The following is a 26,718-nucleotide window of genomic DNA, read 5'->3' as shown; positions in this document are numbered from 1 at the left end:
TATATATGCAAATGTGGTATCTAAAAAAAGTACAGATGACGGCACAAAAAATGAGCCCTCATACCGGCCTATATATGGAAAAATGAAAAAGTTATAGGTGGTCAAAATAGGGCGATTTTAGATTACTGATTTTGTACAAAAAGTTTTTGACTTTTTTTAAGCGGTACAAAAATATAAAAGTATCTACCCATGGGTATCATTTTAATCTTATTGACCCACAGAATAAAGAACACCTATAATTTTTACCGTAAAGTGTACAGCGTGAAAACAAAACCTTCCAAAATGTGCAACATTTTGCTTTTCATTAAAATTTCCTCCCTAAAAATTTTTTGGGGGGGGTTCGCCGTACATTTTATGGTAAAATTAGAGGTTTCATTACAAAGTGCAATTGGTCACGCATAAAACAAGCCCTTATATGGGTCTGTAGATGGAAATATAAAGGAGTTATGGATTTTAGAAGGCGAGGAGGAAAAAACGAACACGCAAAAATAAAATTGGCCTGGTCCTTGAGGTGAAAATGGGCTTGGTCATTAAGGGGTTAAAGGGGTACTTCGGTGCTTCGGTGTTTTTAACTTTTTGTTCAGAACGCTCGGAGCCAGAGGCCGTGATCATAATGTCACAGCCACGGCCCCTTGTGATGTCATTTTCATGCCCCCTCTATTCGTGTCTATTGGAGGGGGCGTGTCAGATTACACGCCCCCTCCGATACACATGAATGGAGGGGACGCGAAATCGCGATGGGGCGTGGTCGTGACGTCACTGGAGTTTATTTTAGAACGCCCTGTGCTGCGGGAGATCCTGGGGGTCCCAGCAGCCGGACCCCCGCGATCAGACATCCTATCCCCCATCCTTTGGATAAGGAATAAGATGTCTAGCAGTAGAGTACCCCTTTAAATCCCTTTATTCTTTCCCTCTGATACAGAAATGTTCCGGTTCGGGTCACTTTTGTGGGTCCAAATGGAGGTATAGGTGCGGCTGGCGAGTCGTGAGCGAAAATCATTAAAAATAAAGGTTCCTCTTTTAACTTGGTTCCAGGAAAATTTCTCTAACTTTATTAGGACATAAGTCTTTCTATACACATTAATAGACAAAAGACAAAAATGTGATACTGTCTGCCTAGACAGGATAGGGGATAGGTTATAGATCGGACCCCCGCGATCTCCTGAACGGGGCCCCGGCAGTCTGCAGGAAGCGGCCGTTCTGACCCCCACAGGATGCCGCGGCCGACACACCCCCTCCATATATCTCTATGGGATACATGGAGGGGGAGTGTCAGCTGTCGCTCCATGCAGGGTCGGTCCGCCCCCTTTAAGCAGACTGCCAGGGCCCCATTCAGGAGATTGCAGGGAGTCCCAAGGGTCGGACCCCCGTGATCTATAACGTATCCCCTATCCTTTGCCTGAATTCTCTGGCTGGCATGAGGATTATAAAGGGGGCGGTTTGGATGACTGCTCCATTATAACCTGCGGGGTCATGTGGATTGGGGGGCACGGTCATTTGTTCCCTGACCGGGCCCCATAGCAGTGATTTTCCCTGAGGCTGTGTCCACATGATTGTCAAAGACTGGTGTCCCTGCTCCTTGTAAGGCAGTGGTGTCAACCTGTGGCCCTCCAGATGTTGCAAAACTTCAGAGGGAAGCCTTGATTTACCTTTGGGGACATTGTGCATCCTCTAGAGGACCTTTGGTGTCCAGGCATGCTGGGAGTTGAAGTTTTGCAACATCTGGAGGGCCACAGTTTGACACCACTGTTGTATGGCTGCTCCGCTATCATAGCAACTATCTTTCTTCAGTTTTGCAGTAAATCTTTACAAAGTGCTATTGCTTAGAAATGCAAAAATGTCCTGGGTTGTTAGGGGTTAATACTCAAAAATAAAATCTGTGTTATTCTCTGCAGATTCTTGTACCAGGAGATCAGAGGAGAATCTTATATCTTCAGATTATAAAGCAGATGATGATATCACACAAGATACATATGAAGAACATTCCATTATCCCAGATACACCCTCAGCCCTTCACAGCCAAGATCTGTCATCTCATCCTTATATACAGGTCCTGTCTTCTCACTCATCACAGGATGTTCAGCAAAATAAAAGTCACAGAAGGGGTGTTGGACATCAGAAAGATTGTGCAAAGGAAAGGCCATATTCATGTTCAGAATGTGGAAAGTGTTTTACCAAGAAATCAAATCTTGTGAGACATAAGAGAAGCTACAAAGGAGAGAAGCCGTTTTCATGTCCACAATGTGAGAAATGTTTTACTGGGAAACAAGGTCTTGTTCGCCATCAAAGAACTCACACAGGAGAGAAGCCATTTCCATGTTCAGAATGTGGGAAATGTTTTACTCAGAAATCATACCTTGTTGTACATCAAAGAACTCACACAGGAGAGAAGCCATTTTCATGTTCAGAATGTGGGAAATGTTTTACTTATAAATTAGACCTTGTTGTACATCAAAGAAATCACACAGGAGAGAAGCCATTTTCATGTTCAGAATGTGGAAAATGTTTTGCTTTTAAATCATGTCTTGTTGTACATGAAAGAACTCACACAGGAGAGAAGCCATTTTCATGTTCAGAATGTGGGAAATGTTTTAATTATAAATCAGGTCTTGTTGTACATCAAAGAACTCACACAGGAGAGAAGCCATTTTCATGTTCAGAGTGTGGGAAATGTTTTGCTCAGAAATCAGATCTTGTTAAACATCAAAGAACTCACACAGGGGAGAAGCCATTTCCATGTTCAGAATGTGTGAAATGTTTTACTCAGAAATCAGACCTTGTTTTACATCAAAGAACTCACACAGGAGAGAAGCCATTTTCATGTTCAGAATGTGGGAAATGTTTTGCTCAGAAATCAGATCTTATTAAACATCAAAGAATTCACACAGGGGAGAAGCCATTTCCATGTTCAGAATGTGTGAAATGTTTTACTCAGAAATCAGACCTTGTTTTACATCAAAGAACTCACACAGGAGAAAAGCCATTTTCATGTTCAGAATGTGGGAAATGTTTTGCTCAGAAATCAGACCTTGTTGTACATAGAAAAACTCACTCAGGAGAGAAGCCATTTTCTTGCGCAGAATGTGGGAAATGTTTTGCTCAGAAATCAATTCTTGTTAACCATCAAATAACTCACACAGGGGATAAGCCATTTTTATGTTCAGAATGTGGCAAATGTTTTACTCGCAAATCAGACCTTGTTGTACATCGAAAAACTCACACAGGAGAGAAGCCATTTTCATGTTCTAACACAGGGGAGAACATGAAGCAGAGCAAAAAATTATGCAAATAACACATCTATATATTAACCATGTACATAGGATAGTTGACAATAATACATACTTATATATATTTATACAATATATGCTTCATCTCCAAACTTGATATCAATTTTAAAGAAGTTCTCTATATTATACTGCTCAAAAAAATAAAGGGAACACTAAGATAACACATCCTAGATCTGAATGAATGAACTTATTGTATGAAATACTTTCGTCTTTACATCGTTGAATGTGCTGACAACAAAATCTCACAAAAAATATCAATGGAAATCAAATGTATCAACCCATGGAGGTCTGGATATGGAGTCACACTCAAAATCACAGTGGAAAACCCCACTACAGGCTGATCCAACTTTATGTAATGTCCTTAATACAAGTCACAATGAGGCTCAGTAGTGTGTGTGGCCTCCACGTGCCCGTATGACCTCCCTACAACGCCTGGGCATGCTCCTGATGAGGTGGAGGATGGTCTCCTGAGAGATGTCCTCCCAGACCTGGACTAAAGCATCCACCCACTCCTGGACAGTCTGTGGTGGATGGAGCGAGACGTCCCACAACTGCTCAATCGGATTCAGGGGAACGGGCAGCCAGTCCATAGCATCAATGCCTTTCTCTTGTAGGAACTGCTGACACACTCCAGCCACATGAGGTCTAACATTGTCTTGTATTAGGAGGAACCCAACCGCACCAGCATATGGTCTCACAAGGGGTCTGAGGATCTCATCTCGGTACCTAATGGCAGTCAGGCTACCTCTGGCAAGAACATGGAGGGCTGTGCGGCCACCAAAGAAATGCCACCCCACACCATTACTGACCCACCGCCAAACCGGTCATGCTGGAGGATGTTGCAGGCAGCAGAATATTCTCCACGTCTGTCACATGTGCTCAGTGTGAACCTGCTTTCATCTGTGAAGAGCACAGGGCACCAGTGGGGAATTTGCCAATCTTGTTGTTCTCTGGCAAATGCCAAACATTCTGCACGGTGTTGGGCTGTAAGCATAACCCCCACCTGTGGACGTCAGGCCCTCATACCACCCTTATGTATCTGTTTCTGACCGATTGAGTGGACACATGCACATTTGTGGCCTGCTGGAGGTCTTTTTGCAGGGCTCTGGCAGTGCTCCTCCTGCTCCTCCTTGCACAAAGGCGGAGGTAGCGGCCATGCTTCTGGGTTTTTGCCCTCCTACGTCCTCCTCCACATCTCCTGATGTACTGGCCTGTCTCCTGGTAGCGCCTCCATGCTCTGGACACTACACTGACAGACACAGCAAACCTTCTTGCTACAGTTCGCAATGATGTGCCATCCTGGATGAGCTGCAATACCTGAGCCACTTGTGTGGGTTGTAGACTCCGTCTCATGCTACCACTAGAGAGAAAGCACTGCCAGCATTCAAAAGTGACCAAAACATCAGCCAGGAAGCATATGAACTGAAAAGTGGTCTGTGGTCACCACCTGCAGAACCACTCCTTTATTGGGGGTGCTAATTGCCTATAATTTCCACCTGTTGTCTGTTCCATTTGCACAACAGCATGTGAAATTAATTGTCAATCAGTGTTGCTTCCTGAGTGGACAGTGTGATTTCACAGAAGTGTCATTGACTTGGAGTTACATTGTGTTGTTTAAGTGTTCCCTTTATTTTTTTGACTTATAATAAATGTAATATTGTCCCTGACGTTGTATATAGGGAATGTAACGCGTCAGTGTTGTCCCCGCCCCCTTCTCATTATGATTATAGAGACTTTAATTCAAGGCATCAGACAGGATCCGCGCGTCTCCCTTGAAGATCGTCTCTTCTGAACATAAGACGCTGCAGATACTTTTATTTATCACAAACCCTAGACCAGCGTTTCCCGTCTTGACGTCTATTTTCTGTCTCAGATCATAAAATCCATTTTTCTATATGAGAAGTCGTCAATATGTCAGCGTCCCCCGGGTTCAGTAAACATGGGTGTAATTCTTTTCCTTTTCTTTGTCCTCCCCGGGGTATAAAATCCCTAGAGATCTGATCACATCTGGTACAAGATCTCTTTACTTCACACTTTGCGCCATTATTACACGGATTGAAGACCCAGTTACACGCTCGTAAATTCCCATATATGTCGTGGATTGGAAGGAAAAAGGTTCTTAAATCTTATATTTACCAATAATATTTTATATTTTTACAGTCCGTCCCTATCATAGTACGGAATTGTTATTTTTCTTCTATCCGATGGTTATTTAGTAATTTTGTTATGATTCAGAAGAGACCACGTGTCCCGTATAGACGCTCACCCTGAAGACATTAGACGGCGGTTTTGTGTTTCCGGATTTACACACTTATTATAAAGCTTTTCCTTCGTCTGGATTATTAGAGCTCGTTCGCTCTTCTTTTTCTCATCCTCCCCTTTATATTCCTCCTCATGTGGATATGGAATTCTCCTCAGTCCCTCCTTCTATAGGGCCCATTTTGTGGCCCCCGCACTCCTCCTTGGCCTCTCTAGTTCTTTCCTCTTTTATATATAACTTTGTCGGTATTACGAGACTGCTCTACGACTGATTCTGATTTCCCTTCTCCCCTAACCCCACTTTCTTTACTCCCTATGGTTATTACTAAACACATTTTCCCTCTTCCCCTTTGTGGGAACGTTTACATTCTTTTACGTTACGAGATTTATATTCTTCTACTAAGACTTTGGCCATAGAGGAATCTCAGGCTTTCTGGGGTTTTATAAGTAAATTTCTCTTTACTCTCCAATGTTTTCAGCGTTCTACTAACATACGTCCCTGAAATTGGTTAGAGAGATTGTATTTATTTCCTAAATAATAATAATATCTAAGCTTTATTCTTATCTGATTTCTTCTGCTCCTAATAGTAACCAAAATGCATCTTATATGAGAAGAGGAGCTGAATATCCAACTCTCTGAAGAACAGAGCGGATTTATCTCTAGCGCTCACGTGGCTCCTCCCCCTGTATTCGTATACAGGAAAGTTCATATAAGATATGTTGTCGAGGGTATGGGACTCCTCCTCTCCTTTTGTCACATGGTATTAGAGAATCTTCTCAATGTTGAAGGTGTGGGAGTGAGTCAGGCCATTAGCTATCAGTCCTTTGATAAAGCTGGGGAGCCGACGAAACATCATTGAACTGGATACATGGGAGTTTTAATTGCAGCTCTTACATTTAGCTTCTGATTACTAAATATATTGAGAGCTCCTGAACGGCCATACAGAATAAGCGCACATTCCTTCTGAGCTTATCATATTTCCAGCACACTGATACGGAGCTAAACTGGAGCTGTAATTATAACAGTGGTGTGGTTCTGACACCTAGTGGTGAACATTTCATTTGGTTTTTGATTTCTTTTGATATTATAATAGTGACCAATAAAAGTTACATTTTATAGGGAAGGTTCTTAGTTTAGGGTACCCCTTTAGTGGTTTTCCCCTAAAGTTGTTGATATATTCCGAGTTATCCGGGCACCTTCTGGGGTTTTGTTGTATGTGGATTGAGTTGGGCACTCTTTTACATATTGCAAAAGAAAGACATAGAAAATCTATGAAACAATCTGGGGTCAGCTCACCGCCTGACGATGTCTTCAGTATATAGAGGGATAGGACACTTGCATCACATGTGGAAGCTCGGTGTTACGCCTAGCGCTCCGGGTCCCCGCTCCTCCCCGGAGCGCTCACGGCGTCTTTCTCCCTGCAGCTCCCCGGTCAGTCCCGCTGACCGGGAGCGCTGCTCTGTCATGGCCGTTGGGGATGCGATTCGCACAGCGGGACGCGCCCGCTCGCGAATCGCATCCCAGGTCACTTACCCGTTCCCGTCCCCTGCTGTCATGTGCTGGCGCGCGCGGCTCCGCTCTCTAGGGCGCGCGCGCGCGCCAGCTCCCTGAGACTTAAAGGGCCAGTGCACCAATGATTGGTGCCTGGCCCAATTAGCTTAATTGGCTCCCACCTGGTCCCTGACTATATCTAACCTCCTCCCTTGCACTTCCCTGCCGGATCTTGTTGCCCTTGTGCCTAGTGAAAGCGTTTTGTGTGTTTAAACCCTGTGTACCAGAACTTCTGCTATCTCCCCTGACTACGAACCTTGCCGCCTGCCCCCGACCTTCTGCTACGTCCGACTTTGCTTCTGCCTACTCCCTTGTACCTCGCCTTTCTTCAGCAGCCAGAGAGGTGAGCCGTTGCTAGTGGATACGACCTGGTCACTACCGCCGCAGCAAGACCATCCCGCTTTGCGGCGGGCTCTGGTGAAAACCAGTAGTGTCTTAGAACCGGTCCACTAGCACGGTCCTCGCTATCCCTCTCTGGCACAGAGGATCCACCTCCTGCCAGCCGGCATCGTGACACTCGGCAAATGAAAGAAGCTGGTAAATTCTATTATCCCATTCTCTAAGATGGTGTATAAAACAGGAAATGCTAAATTTGAGGGAGTGTGGGGCGCCTGGTGTTCCTCCCCCCTGACTCCCCAGAGTCAGTGCGTGGTTTATCTGATCCACATATGGTGAATGTTGGTTCCTAGATATGTTCCTGTCTTATGTGATTGTGCTGAAATGAGGCAGTTCGTTCGGCGGCAGCATTCCCATTCCCTTTTTATTACTTGCTTTTTCTTTTAAATTCATTTCTAAATAATGCTTAATCAGTGCAGGCGTAAGAGGTGGGGGGGGGGGGGGGCAATTGGGACTACTTTTCTGTTTTCTGGCACCTCAGGGTGCGTGTTCTGTGTTATTGTTCCTTTTATCAGCTCGATCCTGACTGTATGTGATGTCTCCCTCACCCTGACTGCTGCCCTTGTATGTTCCTGTATTTTTGCCGGTCTTACTAGCTTGTAATGCCGATGGTCTTTTGTCTTTCAATAAAACCAATTTGCCCTAATTACCAAATTTTTCCATGCTGTCACCTTTGCATTAGAATTTCGACCCAGATGGGCCTTAAAGGAGTAGTCCAGTGGTGACTCAGTGGTGAGCAACTTATCCCCTATCCTAAGGATAGGGGACAGGTTGCAGATTGGGGGGGGTCCGACCGCTGGGGCCCCCTGTGATCTCCTGTACGGAGCCCCGACAGCCCACGGGAAGGGGGCGTGTCGACCTCCGCACGAGTCGGCGGCCGACACGTCCCCTCAATACAACTCTATGGCAGAGCCGAAGCGCTGCCTTCGGCAATCTCCGGCTCTGCCATTGAGATGTATTGAGGGGGCGTGTCGGCCGCCGCTTCGTGCCGGGGTCGACACCCGCTATCTGGGCGGAGAGCCGGGGCCCCGTACAGAGAGATCGCAGGGGGCCCCAGCGGTCGGACCCCCCGCGATCTCAAACTTATCCCGTATCCTTAGGATAGGGGATAAGTTTTTCACCACTGGACTACCCCTTTAAGCCAACCTGAAAAGAGATCCACACACACCAAAATGTATTCATACCCTCCTCACAAGGGGAGTTGGACACAGTGGTCCCTCAAGTTACAAAAGTAATTGGTTCCAGGACGACCATTGTATGTTTGGACTGTAACTCTATGGAAACCTGGTAATTGGTTCTGAAGCCACCAAAAATGTCATGCAAAAATAGGAAAAAGTGAAGATTAAAGAAAGATAAGTAGATACTAATATAGATAAAGCAAATCCTTCCATATAAAAGTAATAGAGATCTGCTGGGAGCTGTAATCACTGTCTATGTAGAGGACAGGAGCTTCTTCAGGGTCCTGTACAGTACACACAGTGTCCCAAAAAAATGTAAAATAGAGCTGCCCCCACCTGGAGCAGCTAACCCTGGCACAGGTAAGAGTAGTACAGAACATGTAATACCTCCCTGTACTGTAGGGGGTGCTACCAGACAGGAATTCAGTGCATACACTTCAGTAATAAAGGGGTTTTACCAGTGAATGGCCATTCTGATTGGTCGGTTCTTGCAGCCATGGACACGTGTCACAGATCTGGACTGTTTGTACATTGTATGTTGTGTCTGGTTTCAAGTTCCAATGGTCCAGAAAAGACCATTGTATGATGAAACTATTGTATGTTGAGACAACTGTATAGTCTATCTGCAGCTGCTAAAATGAGTAAATCCGCCACGTTTAGGAGGCACCTGCCCGCTTTCCTACATTAGGTCTTGCACAGGTCATGCCGGCCGGTGTTTACCTGGTGACCACTGTGGTAAATCCTGGGGCTATCCAGTGATCACTCACCAGTGATATTATAGTCATTTTCTAGTTGTGGGTGACTCTATGAGTCTCCGGGGACATCATTGGGCACAGAACCTTTGGTAGACAGATTTTATCCTTGTTGTTTTTATACAGACCGGTATCATTCAGGGCAGCTCGTTGCTTTATCCACTTGCCCTCCTCGCTGCCTCTGGAGACCTTTTTAAGATGGTTGCGTCAACCACATCAGGTCCATTGTGCTTTTCTTACCTGTAATAGAGAAACAGACTTGTCCTGGGCCCTCGGCATATTAAAAGCTTCTAAACCCCTTAAGGACGCAGGGTGTACATGTATGCTTTGTCCCTGCTCCCCTGCTATTACGCGGGGTCACAAGCTGGCTGGGAACCATGTCTAATGCCGGACATCATTGATCGCGGTGATTCCCGTTATTAACCCATTAGATGCCGCAATCAAAGTTGATTGCGGCGTCTAAAATAAAAGAAAAGCTTTCTTGGCAGCTCAGTGGAGCTGATCCGGACCACCGTGGTGTAACAATTAGCTGAGAGGACGGCGAGAGGGCCCTTACCTGCCTCCTTGCCGTCCAGTCTCTTCCTTGATGCTCCAGTCAGCTTCAGCGCAGATAACACTGATCAATGCTATGCTATGGCACAGAACAGTGTATACAATCAGAGGATTGCATGTTATAGTCCCCGACAGGGACTAAAAAAGGGTGTAAGAAAACAAGTTAATAAATGTGAATTAACCCCTTCCATGCTAAAAGTTTGAATCACCCCCCTTTTCCAATTTAACCCCTTAATGACGCATGACTTATATATTTACGTTCTGTGCTGGCTCCTGTTATGCGAAGCGTGCTCAGGGGCTGAGCACGCTTCATACCCGGTGGGTCCCGGTTGCTATCTACAACCAGGACCCGCGGACATTGCTGATCGGGCTGATATCCGGTATTATCCCTTTAGACGCCGCAATCAAAGTTGATCGCGGCCTCTAAAACAGGAGAAACAGTTGCCGGTTAGCTCAGTCAGCTGTTCGGGACCGCCGTGGTGAAATCGTGGTGTCCTGAACAGCTGAGAGGACAGCGGGAGGCTACTTACCTTACTTCCCACCATCCGATTGTCGCTCTGCTGCTCCATGCCTGAGATCCAAACTAGAGGAGCAGAGCACCGATAACACTGATCAATGCTATGCTATGGCACAGAACAGCGTATGCAATCCAATAATTGCATGTAATAGACAAAAAAAGTGTGAAAAAATAAGTTAATAAATGTGATTTAGCGCATAAAACAAGCCTCATATAGGCCTGTAGGTGGAAAACTGAAAGCGTTATGATTTTTAGAAGGTGAGGAAAAAAACAAAAGTGCAAAAATGGGAAAAAAAAGTCCTCAAGCGGTTAAACTGCTTTGTCAGTAAGATCCTATCCTCTTGCTGCTCAGCATCTGCCCCTGTCTGGGCTTTAACTTCTCCACCTCGGTTGGCAGCATCGGCGCCTCCATCATCTCCTTAGACGAGAATAAAAGATGCACTCCTGGTGTAGTAACGTTCCGGTAAACCCTGGCAGGTAGGTGGTAGAAGGCATACCGGAAGATGTTGTGCTGAGGACACAACACCAGCACTGGCACCTAGACTCCTAATTGGAATCCAAGATGGCCGTCAGCAGCCGCGGCATCCTCTCCAGGTCTGGCAGGATCCTCGGTGGGATGAATGTACTTGAAGAGGATCACACACGATCCACAGCGGTAAAATGGAGGATACCCGCTGGTGCTAGTACTGAGACTAGTTATGGAAGAAGAATCTGACCATAGATCCTAATAACAGAACGGTGTCGTTTATTCCATACAAGTAACATTAAAGGAGTACTCCACTGCCCCAGCGTTCGGAGCATTTTGTTCTGAACTCTGGGTGCGGGGGTCGTGACATCACACCACGCCCCCTCAATGCAAGTCTATGAGGGGGCATGGTGTGACATCATAAGGGGCGTGGCCATAACATCACAACCCCTGCAGCCCGCACTCAGCGTTCTAAACGAATGACAGGTGCTGCACAGAGATCACGGGGGTCCCAGCTGCGGGGGTCAGATATCTCATTCCCCTATTCTTTGGATAAAGGATAAGATGTCTAGGGGTGGAGTACCCCTTTAAGTTTCTAACCCGAACCGGGTTCTTCATCAGGTAAATAGATATAGGAGTACTCACAGTTACATCCTTATTATAAGCGGTGAACGAATCCCTACCGGGTCACTAGAGTCACCTGATCGGAGGTGAAATGTATATAAAAATCTATAGAATTGATATCCTCCTAAATATGCAAATATAAACAATATATATATCAAAAACCTTTACATTATGTCAGAAGGATTTACAAGAAATGAGAAATAGCCAAAAAATGGAGACGGATGCCTCTGGAAACAGCTGGAGGCACCCCACGTTCATATACAAAGGGTAATGGGGACATAAAACTATAATCTACACATAAGGGGTTTTACAATATGGTGACAGAATATAAAATCCATATATTATACGTCCCATTATGAGCCATAAATGTGTATAAAATGTCACGGTGCGACACCTAATGGAGGAACACGCTGGTCTTACATCCAAATGGAGAAGGTAAGTTTTATGGCCTCGCATGGTGGACGATCAATACCATTGAAGGCATTAATGCTTTCACAATACAGCGTGATGTTGAGCGCCTTGTTTATACAGTTACAAATATATAGAAAAAATATTATAAAAGTATATACAAAATGAATAGTATATTTATAAAGAGGTAAAGTGTATAGGCAGCTCCCCGCAGGTAAGTCCCCTCCACAGCACGGCAGGTGTATGGCGGCACCAAAGTCCATATGAGCAGGAAAAATAACCAGCGTGGACAATGCAGAGTCCTGTTTATTGGAGAAAAGTCACAAGAAGGTGAACACCATGACGCGTTTCAGGCGTCGCCGCTCTTAGTCATACAATGTTTACACTGAATTTCTCCAGTTAGATAGGTGAGAACATTAACCCCTTTAGGACTGAGCCCTTTTTCACCTTAAGGACTGAGCCCTTTTTTGTAATTCTGACCACTGTCACTTTAAGCATTAATAACTCTAAGATGCTTTTACCGATTATTCTAAATTCTACAATTTTCTAAATTTTCATGAAAATTGCAAAATCTGAAGTGACAGATGTTACAGAACTACAACTCCCAGCATGCCTGGGTAGTCTTGGCATGCTGAGAGTTGTAGTTTGGAAACATCTGGAGGGCTACCATTTGGGCACCACTGTAATAGTGGTCTCCAAACTGTGACCCTCCAGATGTTGCAAAACTACAAAACCCAGCATGCCCAGACAGCCTTTGGCTGTCTGGGCATGCTGGGAGTTGCAGTTTGGCAACCACTAGAAGCGCATCAGTAAAGATCGCTTTACTGACATCTTCCTACCCCCCCACCGCCGCCTCCCTACCTGCGCCGCTGATCTACGATGTCTCCAGCGATGATCTGCGGTCCCCACGGCATCTTCTCTCCAGGTAACGGCCGCCATCTTCTCCCCCCGTTCTGCCCGACATCGAGGGGTGGGCAGAGCGGGGGCTTTCCATGGCAACCCCCTGTTGTGCGCTGTCATTGGTCAGAATTAATTTCTGACTAATGGCAGGGGATAGGAGGAGGTTGCACCACTGCAACCTCGCTCCTATCCCTCAGGATGATCGGAGCTGTCACTGACTGCTCCGATCATCCCTATTTTCTGGGCGATCGGGTCACCAGAGACCCGATCAGCCCTGAATAGCATAAAATTGCATGTCTGACTTAACATGTGATTTCCTGCGATCGCCAACATGGGGAGGTCTCAGGACCCCCCTCGGTGATGTGCCGGGATGCCTGCTGAATTATTTCAGCAGGCATACCGGTCCCCGCCTGGCTAGCAGCGGGGACCGGAATTCCCACGGGCATATCCATCCTTAAGAGGTTAAAGGGGTACTCCGGTGGCCAATGTGTTTTTTCAGTTTCTACTTACCCTTGCAGGTGAGTTTTGTTCTTATCTCTGGTCTCAGTCTCGCTCTTTGTTTGTCTTTCTTTTCTTTGCACAAGTGTGTCCATGTAGTGTAGCATCTATTTCCGTTTTGCCTTTGTTTTAGAAACTAGCCGGTCTCCTCTTTCAGTGCCCCGCCCAACTTGTTTTGCGTTGCCGCCAAGCCCTGTTTGTGGCCGGCTTTATTTTTTTTCCCTTTAGCCCTTTCCCTGCCCTGTTCATTAGTATACTCATCCCACCCTCAGCTTCTCACCCCACAGTCCCCACATCAGGGAATTAATGAATTGTCAGTGGGGGGGGGGGGGGGGGCTGATCATATGTGACCCGCGGGCGCTGCTCTGCTTCTACCCCCCCCCTCAAAAAAAAAAAGCAATGTCCCCGCATCAGGGAAAGTGTTAACTGTGAGCCGCAGCCTGCACATTCTTCCCATGTTAGGGAATGAATTGTCATCCGCAGTGCGCTGTCCCCACATCCGTGAACTAATCATAATTTGAATCACCATCCTACGTTCCCTCGTTGCTACGGTAACGGCCTCACAGTCCCCTGCTGCGATCCTCACACTGCTTCCTGGGGAGGGGAATGTCACAGAGCCGTCAGCGTATCACCGGCCGCAGCGATGTCCCGCCTCGGCCGGTCATAGGCTGAGCGCACTGTCATGTAAGGAGCCGGCCGGCAGGAAGCAGCATGAGGATCGCAGCAGAGGACCGTGAGGTTGTTACCGTAGCAACGGGGAAAGTAGGAAGGTGAGTCAAACTTTATTTTGTTTATTTTTGCAGCCTGGGTACAGGTATATGTAAAATTCATCAGTACAGATGTCCTTTAACTGTGAGACGCAGCAGCGCTGTACATTCTCCCCACGTCGGGGAATGAATGATTTGTGAGCGCGGGCGCAGGGCTTCTGATCAGCTTCTGTTCTCCGATCAGAAGCCCTGCGCCCGCGCTCAGAAATCATTCATTTCCTGACGTGGGGAGAATGTACAGCACTGCTGCGGCTCACAGTTAGCACTCGCAGGGACATCGCTTTGGGGGGGGGGAGATGGGGGCAGGAAGCAGAGCAGCGCAGCGTCACATATGATTAGTTCCCTAATGTGGGGACAGCACACTGCGGATGACAATTCATTCCCTGATGTGGGGACTGCGGGGTGAGAAGCTGACAGTGCGCCCGCAGGGGAGGATCATGATAGTTATACACAACTGGTCCCTAAAGGAAGTCAGGGATCACTTTCTACGAAAAATTACTAAAGCCCGGGGCAAAGAAAGCCCAGGGCACAAGATCCCTATTGCAGGGAGACTTCCCTAAAACTTAACTTTTAATGGTGCTCTGATAAAATATTTGTGACCAAAACGTGAAAAACTCATGTCAAGGTCCACTGTAATCTAATAACTGTGAGTGAGTTCACTGGGTTAATTGTATAGGGAACTACAGTTTCCTTTTATCTAAGTGAACCGAGACAGATTTAAAACACTAACATTTGCCCCCCTCTACTAGTTTCGGCGCTACTGCACCGTCCTCAGGAGGAACAATGGGCAAACACCTTCCCACGTGTCAAGTACTTCCTTATATATGGTCTGTTTGTGCTGTCATCACTCAGCGACAGGTGTATCAACCTATCCTGAGTGCTTGATGTTAGGGAACCAATCACAAAAATCCATTTCGGTTTGCCTGTCCTGGATTGTCCAATCACTAGGTTGCTGCCTTACCTGTCAACTCCGTGCGCCGTATTTCCGCATTGTAGGTCCAAGAAATTGATGCTGGAACCTCCAATTTCACTGGTGAACGTTTTTAACGTTTTGGTCACAAATATTTTATCAGAGCACCATTAAAAGTTAAGTTTTAGGGAAGTCTCCCTGCAATAGGGATCTTGTGCCCTGGGCTTTCTTTGCCCCGGGCTTTAGTAATTTTTCGGATCATGATAGTGCTGCGGCTGACATGTTACTAATTCCCCGGCATGGGGACAGTGCGTCTGTGGGGGGAATCCTGATAGCGCTGCGGCTGACATGTTACTAATTTCCCCGCCATGGGGACAGTGCGTCTGCGGGAGGAATCATGATAAGCGATTCCCCTGATTCCCCCGCGGGCGCACGGTCCCCATGGCGGGGAAGGGGTTACATGTCAGCCGCAGCGCTGGTACAGGGTATTCAGTACATTGTGAGCCGGGCGCAGGGCTGGCTGACAGCGGGAGGAGACATCCATCCTCCCGCAACAATTCAATTAGTATTCATTACAGGGATGTGGAAGAGGGGCAAAACCATTGCAGGAGAAAAAAAAACAGCAACGCCTACAGCGCTGACGTCTTGTCCACAACAGTGAATAAACATGGCCGCAGGTGTGGACGACAGTCAAAGGCAACCAGAAAAACTATTTGACCTCCGTCATAGAAAAGAGGTCAGTAAAAAACATACGTGCTGTGGACAGATGTATAACATGTGATTTACAAAAGTGCTAAACTCACTACAAGCATGCTAGAGAACCATAAAACTGCGATACCGGAGTACCCCTTTAATCGAGAACATGACCTATGGATGGAAATGTGAGAGAATATGTCTTATCCAGCCATGTTGTTCAGGCGCCATGAGCTTTAAAGAGGTACTCCGCTGCCCCAGCATTCAGAAGATTTTGTTCCAACTGCTTGGAGCGGGTGGCGGGGGTTGTGTAGTCACCTCATGACCCCTCAATGCAAGTCTATGGGAGTACGGCCGCCACACCTCCCTCCCATACATGACATCACGACCCCTGCCGCCCGCACCCAGTGTTCAAAACTAATGTCAGGTGTTGCTCAGAAATCACGGAGATCACAGCTGCAGGATCCCCGCGATCAATCATCTTAGCCCCGATCCTTTGGATAGAAGATAAGATGTCTAGGGGTGGAGTACCCCTTTAAAGGACGTCTAACAAGTCCTTTCCTTGAACGGAGAGCGCACAGCTGGCTTCAGCCCCTCAGAGATCTGGGAACCAACCATAGAGCCACCTGGTTAATTCTTCTCCGCACTTCAGCCGAATACAACTTGTTCTTCCCTCTATAACCTAAGGAAGGACCCTGTGTAGAGTAGGAGACCCCACTAATCTAACACCTATAGGATCAGAATGTCCTAGAAGCCAGAAGATAGAAGTGATTTTATATGTCTAATCTGCTCATGTCCTGTTACCTTGTAGCCATATATGAGACTCTTTTCCTCCCATGTAAAATTATAGAGATGACATCGCTGGATCGGTGACTACGTTATAAAAGAAAAACTTTATTTTTTTTCCCCAATGTCTCTTTTATTGTTAACAAAAGAAAAAAAAAAGTATCAAATCATCGTTTCACCACAATAATATTCATATTGCCCCAATAATACATAAATTGCAAACAAAAAATCTTTAGAAAAAAAAGAAAGATAGAAATAGATCAACCCGACATCTAGCATAAAACTTATTTATAATAATAAATGATTTAACCCCTTAAGGACCAGGCCATTTTTCATTTTTGCACTTCTTACCTTCTAAAAATCATAACGCTTTCAATTTTGCACCTATAGACTCATATGAGGGCTTGTTTTTTGTGCCACCATTTTTGATGGGACTTTTTGATCGCTGTTTTATACATTTTAGGGTATACAAAATGACCAAAAATACACAATTCTGGACTTTGGATTTTTTTTTAAACACCATTGACCACGTGGTTTAATTAACATGATATTTTTTATAGTTCAGACATTTACGCATGCAGCAATACCACATATTTATTTATGTTTATATTTTTTTTTATGGGAAAAGGGGGGTGATTCCAACTTTTATTAGGGAAGGGGTTAACCTCTTCAGGACGTGGGGCGTATGCATACGCCCTGCATCCCGAGTCCTTAAGGACGTAGGGAGTATGCATACGCCCATGGGAATTACGGTCCCCGCCGCTAGCCGGTTGGGGACCGGACCGGGATGCTTGTAGAATCATTCAGCAGGCATCCCGGCACATCGCCGAGGGGGGTCCTGAGACCCCCCCATGTCGGCGATCGCAGAAAATCGCATGTCAATTCAGACATTCAATTTTCTGCTATTCCGGGCTGATCTGGTCTGATCGGAACTGATTCTGACCAATGGCAGCGCAGGACAGTGGGTTGCCATGGCAACCCCTCATTCTGCCCACCCCTGGATATCGGGCAGAACTGGGGGAGAATATGGAGGCCTTTACCTGAGGACCAGATGTGATCATCAGAGACATCAGCGGAGATCACGGCTCAGGTAGGGAAACAACGTTTGTGTGTGGGGGTTTAGGAAGGAAGGGGGCTGTAAGCGATATTTACTGCTGCCCTTCCTAGTGGGTGCCAAACTGCAACTCCCAGCATGCCCAGACAGCCAAAGGCTGTCTGGGCATGCTGGGAGTTGTAGTTTTGCAACATCTGGAGGGTCACAGTTTGGAGACCACTGTTAGGCATGCTGGGAGTTGTAGTTCTGTAACATCTGTACCTTCAGATTTTGCAATTTTCATGACATTTTTGAAAATTGCTGCTCTACTTTGAAGCCCTCTAATTTTTTCAAAAAGTAAAAATATGTCCATTTTATGATGCCAACATATAGTAGACATATTGTATTTGTGAATAAAAATTAAATTTATTTGGAATATCCATTTTCCTTACAAGCAGAGAGTTTCAAAGTTAGAAAAATGCTAAATTTTCATGAAATTTTGGGATTTTTCACCAAAAAAGGATGCAAGAAATTTACCACCAAAATAAAGTAGAATATGTCACGAAAAAACTCTCTCAGAATCAGAATATTCGGTAAAAGCGTTTTAGAGTTATTAATGTGTTAAGTGACGGTGGTCAGAATTGCGAAAAAGGGCTCAGACCTTAAGGTGAAAAAGGGCTGCGTCCTTAAGGGGTTAAATCACTTATCAACTTTGTAATTTTTTTAAACTATTTTTGCACCATTATTTAGTCCCCATAGGCGACTATTACTGTACATACAATCTACTGATTTCATATACGGTTCAATGCTTTGCTGATCGGACAAAGATGGAGGCAGGTAGGCACCCTCTCCCATCCCTCTCAGGAGCTGCCAGGAACGGTTTAGTTGATCGCCGCGTCTAAGGGGTTAATGCCGGGCATAACCACGGTCGGTTATGTCCGGCATTAGCCACAGGACCACCCGGCTATGACACGGGGTCATAGGTACACAGGTACACCCTTGGTCCTTAAGGTGTTAATGAAAAGGTTCTAAAAGTAATCTAAAGAGAACAAGTCTCCAAGGAATTGTTCAAGACATTTTGCCATGAAACAGGTTTCTCAATTTTGAATAACTGGGAACTTTTTTTTGCACCGCTGGGAAATGACTGGAGGGGGTAGAAGATCTCTAGTATATCGGAATAAGACGTCTAGTCACCAATAGTAGGTGTGAGATTAAAGGGGTACTCCAGTGTTCTGTACATTTTGTCCAGAAATCTTGGAACTGGAGGCTGTGATCATGACTTCACAGACACGCCCCCCCCCTCCCCCTGTGACATCGCACTGAGAAGATTCTGGAATACCATGTGACAAAAGGAGAGGAGGAGTCCCATACCCCCGACAATATAACTTATATAAACTCTCCTGTATACGAATACAGGGGGAGGAGCCACGTGAGCGCTAGAGATAAATCCGCTCTGTTCTTCAGAGAGTTGGATATTCAGCTCCTCTTCTCATATAAGATGCATTTTGGTTACTATTAGGAGCAGAAGAAATCAGATAAGAATAAAGCTTAGATATTATTATTATTTAGGAAATAAATACAATCTCTCTAACCAATTTCAGGGACGTATGTTAGTATAACGCTTAAAACATTGGAGAGTAAAGATACATTTACTTATAAAACCCCAGAAAGCCTGAGATTCCTCTATGGCCAAAGTCTTAGTAGAAGAATATAAATCTCGTAACGTAAAAGAATGTAAACGTTCCCACAAAGGGGAAGAGGGAAAATGTGTTTAGTAATAACCATAGGGAGTAAAGAAAGTGGGGTTAGGGGAGAAGGGAAATCAGAATCAGTCGTAGAGCAGTCTCGTAATACCGACAAAGTTATATATAAAAGAGGAAAGAACTAGAGAGGCCAAAGAGGAGTGCGGGGGCCACAAAATGGGCCCTATAGAAGGACGGACTGAGGAGAATTCCATATCCACATGAGGAGGAATATAAAGGGGAGGATGAGAAAAAGAAGAGTGAACGAGCTCTAATAATCCAGACGAAGGAAAAGCTTTATAATAAGTGTGTAAATCCGGAAACACAAAACCGCCGTCTAATGTCTTCAGGGTGAGCGTCTATACGGGACACGTGGTCTCTTCTGAATCATAACAAAATTACTAAATAACCATCGGATAGAAGAGAAATAACAATTCCGTACTATGATAGGGACGGACTGTAAAAATATAAAATATTATTGGTAAATATAAGATTTAAGAACCTTTTTCCTTCCAATCCACGACATATATGGGAATTTACGAGCGTGTAACTGGGTCTTCAATCCGTGTAATAATGGCGCAAAGTGTGAAGTAAAGAGATCTTGTACCAGATGTGATCAGATCTCTAGGGATTTTATACCCCGGGGAGGACAAAGAAAAGGAAAAGAATTACACCGATGTTTACTGAACCCGGGGGACGCTGACATATTGACGACTTCTCATATAGAAAAATGGATTTTATGATCTGAGACCGAAAATAGACGTCAAGACGGGAAACGCTGGTCTAGGGTTTGTGATAAATAAAAGTATCTGCAGCGTCTTATGTTCAGAAGAGACGATCTTCAAGGGAGACGCGCGGATCCTGTCTGATGCCTTGAATTAAAGTCTCTATAATCATAATGAGAAGGGGGCGGGGACAACACTGACACGTTACATTCCCTATATACAACGTCAGGGACAATATTACATTTATTATAAGTCCAGTGTGCGGAGATGAATATAAGAATAATAAATCATATAAGAAAGAAAACTTCTTAAAAATTGATAACAAGTTTGGAGATGAAGCATATATTGTATAAATATATGAGTATGTATTAGTGTCAACTATCCTATGTACATGGTTAATATATAGATGTGTGAGTTCTTTTATGTTTAACAAGATGTGATTTCCCAGAATAACATTTCCCACATTCTGCACATGAAAATGGCTTCTCTCCTGTGTGAGTTCTTTGATGTTGAACAAGATTTGATTTCAAAGTAAAACATTTCCCACATTCTGCACATGAAAATGGCTTCTCCCCTATGTGTGTTCTTTCATGATGAATAAGAGTTGATTTATCAGTAAAACATTTCGCACATTCTGCACATGAAAATGGCTTCTCCCCTGTGTGAGTTCTTTGATGTTTAAAAAGATCTGATTTCTGAGCAAAACATTTCCCACATTCTGGACATGAAAATGGCTTCTCTCCTGTGTGAGTTCTTTGATGTTGAATAAGACTTGATTGATTAGTAAAACATTTCCCACATTCTGGACATGAAAATGGCTTCTCTCCCGTGTGAGTTCTTTGATGTACAACAAGACCTGATTTAAAAGGAAAACATTTCCCACATTCTGGACATGAAAATGGCTTCTCCCCTGTGTGAGTTCTTTGATGTTCAACAAGATATGATTTCTGAGTGAAATATTTTCCACATTCTGCACATGCAAATGGCTTCTCCCCTGTGTGAGTTCTCTGATGTTCAACTAGATGTGATTTAGAAGTAAAAGATTTCCCACATTCTGAACATGAAAATGGCTTCTTTTCTCTTTGAGCTCTTTTATCTTTAACACTCCTTCTGTGACTCTTATTTTGCTGAACATCCTGTGATGAATGAGAAAACTTTTATTAACAAGTGGTAACAAGTTTGGAGATGCAGTATATGATATATGTATAAATGTCAGATATCCTATGTACATGGTTAATATATAGATGTGTTATCTGCATCATTTACTGCTCTGAATTGGCTTCTCTCCTGTGTGAGTTCTTTGATGTTTAACAATATTTGCTTTCTGAGCAAAACATTTCCCACATTCTGAACATGAAAATGGCTTCTCTCCTGTGTGAGTTCTTTGATGTTTAATAAGATCTGGTTTCTGAGCAAAACATTTCCCACATTCTGAACATGAAAATGGCTTCTCTCCTGTGTGAGTTCTTTGATGTACAACAATATGTGATTTCCGAGTAAAACATTTCCCACATTCTGAGCATGAAAATGGCTTCTCCCCTGTGTGATTTCTTTGATGTTGAACAAGACTTGATTTATCAGTAAAACATTTCCCACATTCTGCACATGAAAATGGCTTCTCCCCTGTGTGAGTTCTTTTATGTCTAACAAGATCTAATTTCTGAGCAAAACATTTCCCACATTCTGAACATGAAAATGGCTTCTCTCCTGTATGAGTTCTCTGATGTACAACAAGATGTGATTTCCGAGTAAAACATTTCCCACATTCTGCACATGAAAATGGATTCTCCCCTGTGTGAGTTCTTTTATGTCTAACAAGATCTAATTTCTGAGTAAAAGATTTCCCACATTCTGAGCATGAATATGGTTTCTTTCCTGTATGATCTCTTACATGTCCAACACCCCTTCTGTGGCTTTTATTTAGCTGAACATCCTGTGATGACTGAGAAGACAGGACCTGTATATAAGGATGAGATGACAGATCTTGGCTGTGAAGGGCTGAGGGTGTATCTGGGATAATGGAATGTTCTTCATATGTATCTTGTGTGATATCATCATCTGCTTTATAATCTGAAGATATAAGATTCTCCTCTGATCTCCTGGTACAAGAATCTGCAGAAAATAACACATTTTTAATTTTTGAGTATTAACCCATTAACAACCCAGGACATTTTTGCATTTCTAAGCAATAGTACTTTGTACCCTTCATTTTTAAATAAGATTTACTGCAAAACTTAAGAAAGATAGTTACTATGATAGCGGAGCAGCCATACAACAGTGGTGTCAAACTGTGGTCCTCCAGATGTTGCAGAACTTCAACTCCCAGCATGCCTGGACACCAAAGGTCTGTCTGCCTCCTCCAGAGGATGCACACTGTCCCCGAAAGGTAAATCAAGGCTTCCCTCTCATGGTATCCCTTAGTGAAGTGGTCTTCAAACTGCGGAACTCCAGATGTTGCAAAACTTCAACTCCCAGCATGCCCGGGAGATGAAATTTTGGAACATCTGGAGAACCACAGTTTGACACCACTGCCTTACAAGGAGCAGGGACACCAGTCTTTGCCCCCAATGGACCTGACCCCACAGGTTATAATGGAGCAGTCATACAAACCGCCCCTTTATAATCCTCATGCCAGCCAGAGAATTCAGGCAAAGGATAGGGGATACATTATAGATCACGGGGGTCCGACCCTTGGGACTCCCTGCGATCTCCTGAACGGGGCCCTGGCAGTCTGCTTGAAGGGGGCGGACCAACCCCTGCATGGAGCGGTGGCCGACACTCCCCCTCCATGTATCCAATAGAGATACATGGAGGGGGTGTGTCAGCCGCGGCATCCTGTGGGGGTCAGCACGGCCGCTTCCTGCAGACTGCCGGGGCCCCATTCAGGGGATCGCGGGGAGTCCCAAGGGTCGGACCATCCCGTGATCTATAATCTATCCCCTATCCTGTCTAGGCAGACAGTATCACATTTTTGTCTTTTGTCTATTAATGTGTATAGAAAGACTTATGTCCTAATAAAGTTAGTGAAATTTTCCAGGAACCAAGTTAAAAGGGGAACCTTTATTTTTAATGATTTTGGCTCTCGGCTCGCCAGCCGCACCTATACCTCCATTTGGACCCACACAGGTGACCCGAACCGGAACATTTCCGTATCAGAGGGAAAGAATAAAGGGATTTAAAGGGGTACTCCGCCCCTAGACATCTTATCCCCTATCCAAAGGATAGGGAATAAGATGTCAGATTGCGGGGGTCCCGCTGCTGGGGACCCCAGGGATCTCGTCTGCAGCACCCAACTGTACGGCTTCCGGCAACGCTGGAGGCTTCGGATCCCGACCACAGTGGCGGAAGAGCGTGACGTCACGCTCCGCCCCCTCAATGCAAGTCTATGGGAGGGGGCGTGACGGACCTCCCATAGACTTGCATTGAGCGGGCGGGGTGTGACGTCACATGGGGCGGAGTCGTGACATCACGCTCTTCCGCCATTGTGGTCGGGATCCGAAGCCTCCAGCGTTGACGGAAGCCACCGTACAGGTGGGTGCTGCAGCCGAGATCCCGGGGTCCCCAGCAGCGGGACCCCCGCGATCTGACATCTTATCCCCTATCCTTTGGATAGGGGATAAGAAGTCTAGGGGCGGAGTACTCCTTTAAAGGGCTACTCCACTGCTAGACATCTTATCCCTTATTCAAAGGATGGGGGATAAGATGTCTGATCCTGGGGGTGCGGCTGCTGGGGCCCCCAGGATTTGGCATGACAGCACGAGGGGGCGTGGCCATGGCTTTACGATCACAGCCTCTGAGCATTCTGAACAAAAAGTTCAGAACGCTGGAGCACGGGAGTACCTCTTTAACCCGTTAACGACCATGGACGTCTATGCTCGTCCATTGGCCGTTAACGGGGTATGACGCGGGCTCCCAACTCGAGCCCGCGTCATACCGGCCGGCCCCCAGCTGATTCCTGTAGCTGGGGGCCGGCGTTAATAGCCGACATGCGGCTAATAACCCTTTAGATCGTCTAAAGGTGCCTTTATCCTGTCCCTGGTGGTCCAGTGGGGTGGATCGCGATGCGGGGGGGGGGGCGGCCATCCACTGCTGAGGTAGCCTGAGGGCTTACCTCTCCTGCTGCGGCGGCTCCGGTGCTCTGAATGATACAGTCTGGCAGGACCAGGCTTTATCAATCGAGTGCAGAGCACACAGATCAATATGGTTCTATGGAACCACACTGATCTGTATGAGGAATCTAAAAAGTGTTTTAAAAAAAAAGGTTAAAAACACACATTAACCCCTTCCTCATTAAAAGTTTAAATCACCAAAATTCCATGTAAAAATATATAAACATAATAAACATAAAAATATGTGGTATTGTGCGTAAATGTCCGAACTATAAAAATATATTGTAAATTAAACCGCACAATCAACGCACAGTCCAAAGTCCAAAATAGCGTATTTTTGGTCAATTTTTATACCATAAAAAAAAAGGAACAAAAGGCAATCAAAAAGACCAATCAAAACAAACATAGTTCCGATTAAAACTTCAGATCATGGCGCAAAAAATGAGCCCTCATACCGCCCTGTACGCGGAAAAATTAAAAAGTTATAGGGGTCAGAAATGGACAATTTTAAATGTATTAATTTTCCTGCATGTAGTTATGATTTTTTCCACAAGTACGACAAAATCACCTATATAAGTAGGGGATCATTTTAACCGTATGGACCTACAAAATAAAGATGAGGTGTCATTTTTACCAAAAATAATTAGGACGTAGAAATGGAAGCCCCCAAAATTGTGTTTTTTTCTTCAGTTTTGTCGCACAATGATTTTTTTCTGTATCGCCGTAGATGTTTGGGTAAAATGACTGATGTCCTTACAAAGTAGAATTGGTGGCGCAAAAAATAAGCCATAATATTAAATTTTTAGGTGCAAAATTGAAAGAGTTATGATTTTTAAAAGGTAAGGAGGAAAAAACTAAAGTGCAAAAACAGAAAAACGCTTGGTCCTTAAGGGGTTAAAGGAAATTTTTAGCACATGAGTACTTATCCCCTAGACACTGAGACCCCCGCGATCTCCTGCCTGGCATCACATTTGTGTATCTCCGGCTCTCCCATAGAGATTCATGGAGAGACATGTCGGGCATCTCTTGGTGCGGTGGTTGACAGTAATCCCTGCACGGAGCGGAGGTCACCTGTGCCTGGAGAGATCTGGGGTGCTGGGCAGGAGAACATGGGGGGGTCCCAGCAGTCGGACCCCCACGATCAGACACTTATCCCCTATCCTCAGGATGAAAAAGGAAAGATAGCGACTCCAGAGAGACAGAGAGCTGGTATCTACTGCTATATGGGGGAATATTAGTCTGTATATAATGTGATTCATAAACAGTATGGCGGTATTATTCAGTCACTATGTAGTGGTGATGGGATCAAGTCAACTGCTATAGAGTAAATATAGAGGGGGAGGGGATAGTATTTACCCTGGAGTCCCAAAGATTCTAGTTACACCAATACTTCCCGAAAATATTATTGCAGCCGGTGACAGAATAGAATCTGTGACTCTTCTCTGTATTTAGTGGTTACTACTCACCTGGGCGGTTATCTGTATGAATGTCCTCCTTATACTGCTCATCACCGCTCACATCTGTCTCTTCATCTTCTTCCTTTATGTCTGTAGCCTTAATATAGATCAGATCTTTCCCAGTAGTAATGTCCTCCATATTCTGCTTATCAAGAGGACGGGGACACCTCTCTGGTGCTGTTCTCTTACTGGATCTGACTGTAGGGAACACATACAGAGAATGAATTCATTCTTTACATACAAATAATGAGAGGACGTGTGTATATAGTCATGTCTATTACCTGGTGATGTGAGGGGCTGCTGATCCTCCATCATCACCTGATCCTTGTACTGATCCTTGTGTCCTTCTACATACTCCCACTCCTCCATGGAGAAATAGACCGCCACGTCCTGACACCTTATAGGAACCTGATACATAATGATACAGTCATCACCCCGACCCCTCCAGTGGTGTTACTGTATAATGTCCCAGCATTCCCAGCAGTGTCACCTCTCCAGTCATCACCAGACCCCTCCATTACTGTATAATGTCCCAGCAGTGTCACCTCTCCAGTCATCACCAGACCCCTCCATTACTGTATAATGTCCCAGCAGGGTCACCTCTCCAGTCATCACCAGACCCCTCCATTACTGTATAATGTCCCAGCAGTGTCACCTCTCCAGTCATCACCAGACCCCTCCATTACTGTATAATGTCCCAGCAGTGTCACCTCTCCAGTCATCACCAGACCCCTCCATTACTGTATAATGTCCCAGCAGTGTCACCTCTCCAGTCATCACCAGACCCCTCCATTACTGTATAATGTCCCAGCATTCCCAGCAGGGTCACCTCTCCAGTCATCACCAGACCCCTCCATTACTGTATAATGTCCCAGCAGTGTCACCTCTCCAGTCATCACCAGACCCCTCCATTACTGTATAATGTCCCAGCAGTGTCACCTCTCCAGTCATCACCAGACCCCTCCATTACTGTATAATGTCCCAGCAGTGTCACCTCTCCAGTCATCACCAGACCCCTCCATTACTGTATAATGTCCCAGCAGTGTCACCTCTCCAGTCATCACCAGACCCCTCCATTACTGTATAATGTCCCAGCAGTGTCACCTC

The 26,718-nt window shown here is 45.2% G+C and overlaps 2 protein-coding genes across 3 annotated transcripts in view; one reads left to right on the top strand and one right to left on the bottom strand.

Moving 5' to 3' along the window:
* The window catches only part of LOC130298314 (zinc finger protein 271-like), a 56,072-nt gene that overhangs the window by 6,174 nt on the left and 23,180 nt on the right, over positions 1-26,718 (top strand). Inside the window, 2 exon segments of the mRNA XM_056551247.1 lie at positions 1,896-3,272; positions 4,656-4,677. Coding sequence (XP_056407222.1) covers positions 1,896-3,272; positions 4,656-4,677 — 1,399 coding nt within the window.
* LOC130298306 (gastrula zinc finger protein XlCGF17.1-like) lies at positions 17,418-25,790 on the bottom strand. Of its 2 annotated transcripts, none has more exons than XM_056551238.1 (3): positions 25,621-25,790; positions 21,937-22,157; positions 17,418-21,181 (listed from the first exon to the last, which is right to left on the bottom strand). In XM_056551238.1, exons 1-3 carry the CDS (start codon positions 25,748-25,750, stop codon positions 20,441-20,443), a joined length of 1,092 nt encoding a protein of 363 aa, XP_056407213.1. In that variant the 5' UTR covers positions 25,751-25,790; the 3' UTR covers positions 17,418-20,440. The 2 variants fall into 2 exon arrangements, with proteins under 2 accessions (XP_056407213.1, XP_056407214.1); XM_056551239.1 differs by having other exon boundaries at positions 22,003-22,157.

This window comes from Hyla sarda (assembly GCF_029499605.1).
Source record: "Hyla sarda isolate aHylSar1 chromosome 1 unlocalized genomic scaffold, aHylSar1.hap1 SUPER_1_unloc_9, whole genome shotgun sequence".
NCBI classification, from domain to species: Eukaryota; Metazoa; Chordata; class Amphibia; order Anura; family Hylidae; genus Hyla; species Hyla sarda.
The sequence above is the reverse complement of the archived record's forward strand: the minus strand, read 5'-3'. Positions and strand labels throughout refer to the sequence as shown.

What these genes read in the sequence shown, in the direction of transcription:
- LOC130298306 (XM_056551238.1), bottom strand. Translation starts at nt 25,750, where the DNA reads ATGGAGGACATTACTACTGGGAAAGATCTGATCTATATTAAGGCTACA. An exon ending in TCATACAGATAACCGCCCAG is followed by an intron (nt 22,158 to 25,620) that starts GTGAGTAGTAAC and finishes TATTTTCTGCAG; the next exon opens with ATTCTTGTACCAGGAGATCA. An exon ending in ACAGAAGGGGTGTTGGACAT is followed by an intron (nt 21,182 to 21,936) that starts GTAAGAGATCAT and finishes CATTCATCACAG; the next exon opens with GATGTTCAGCAAAATAAGAG.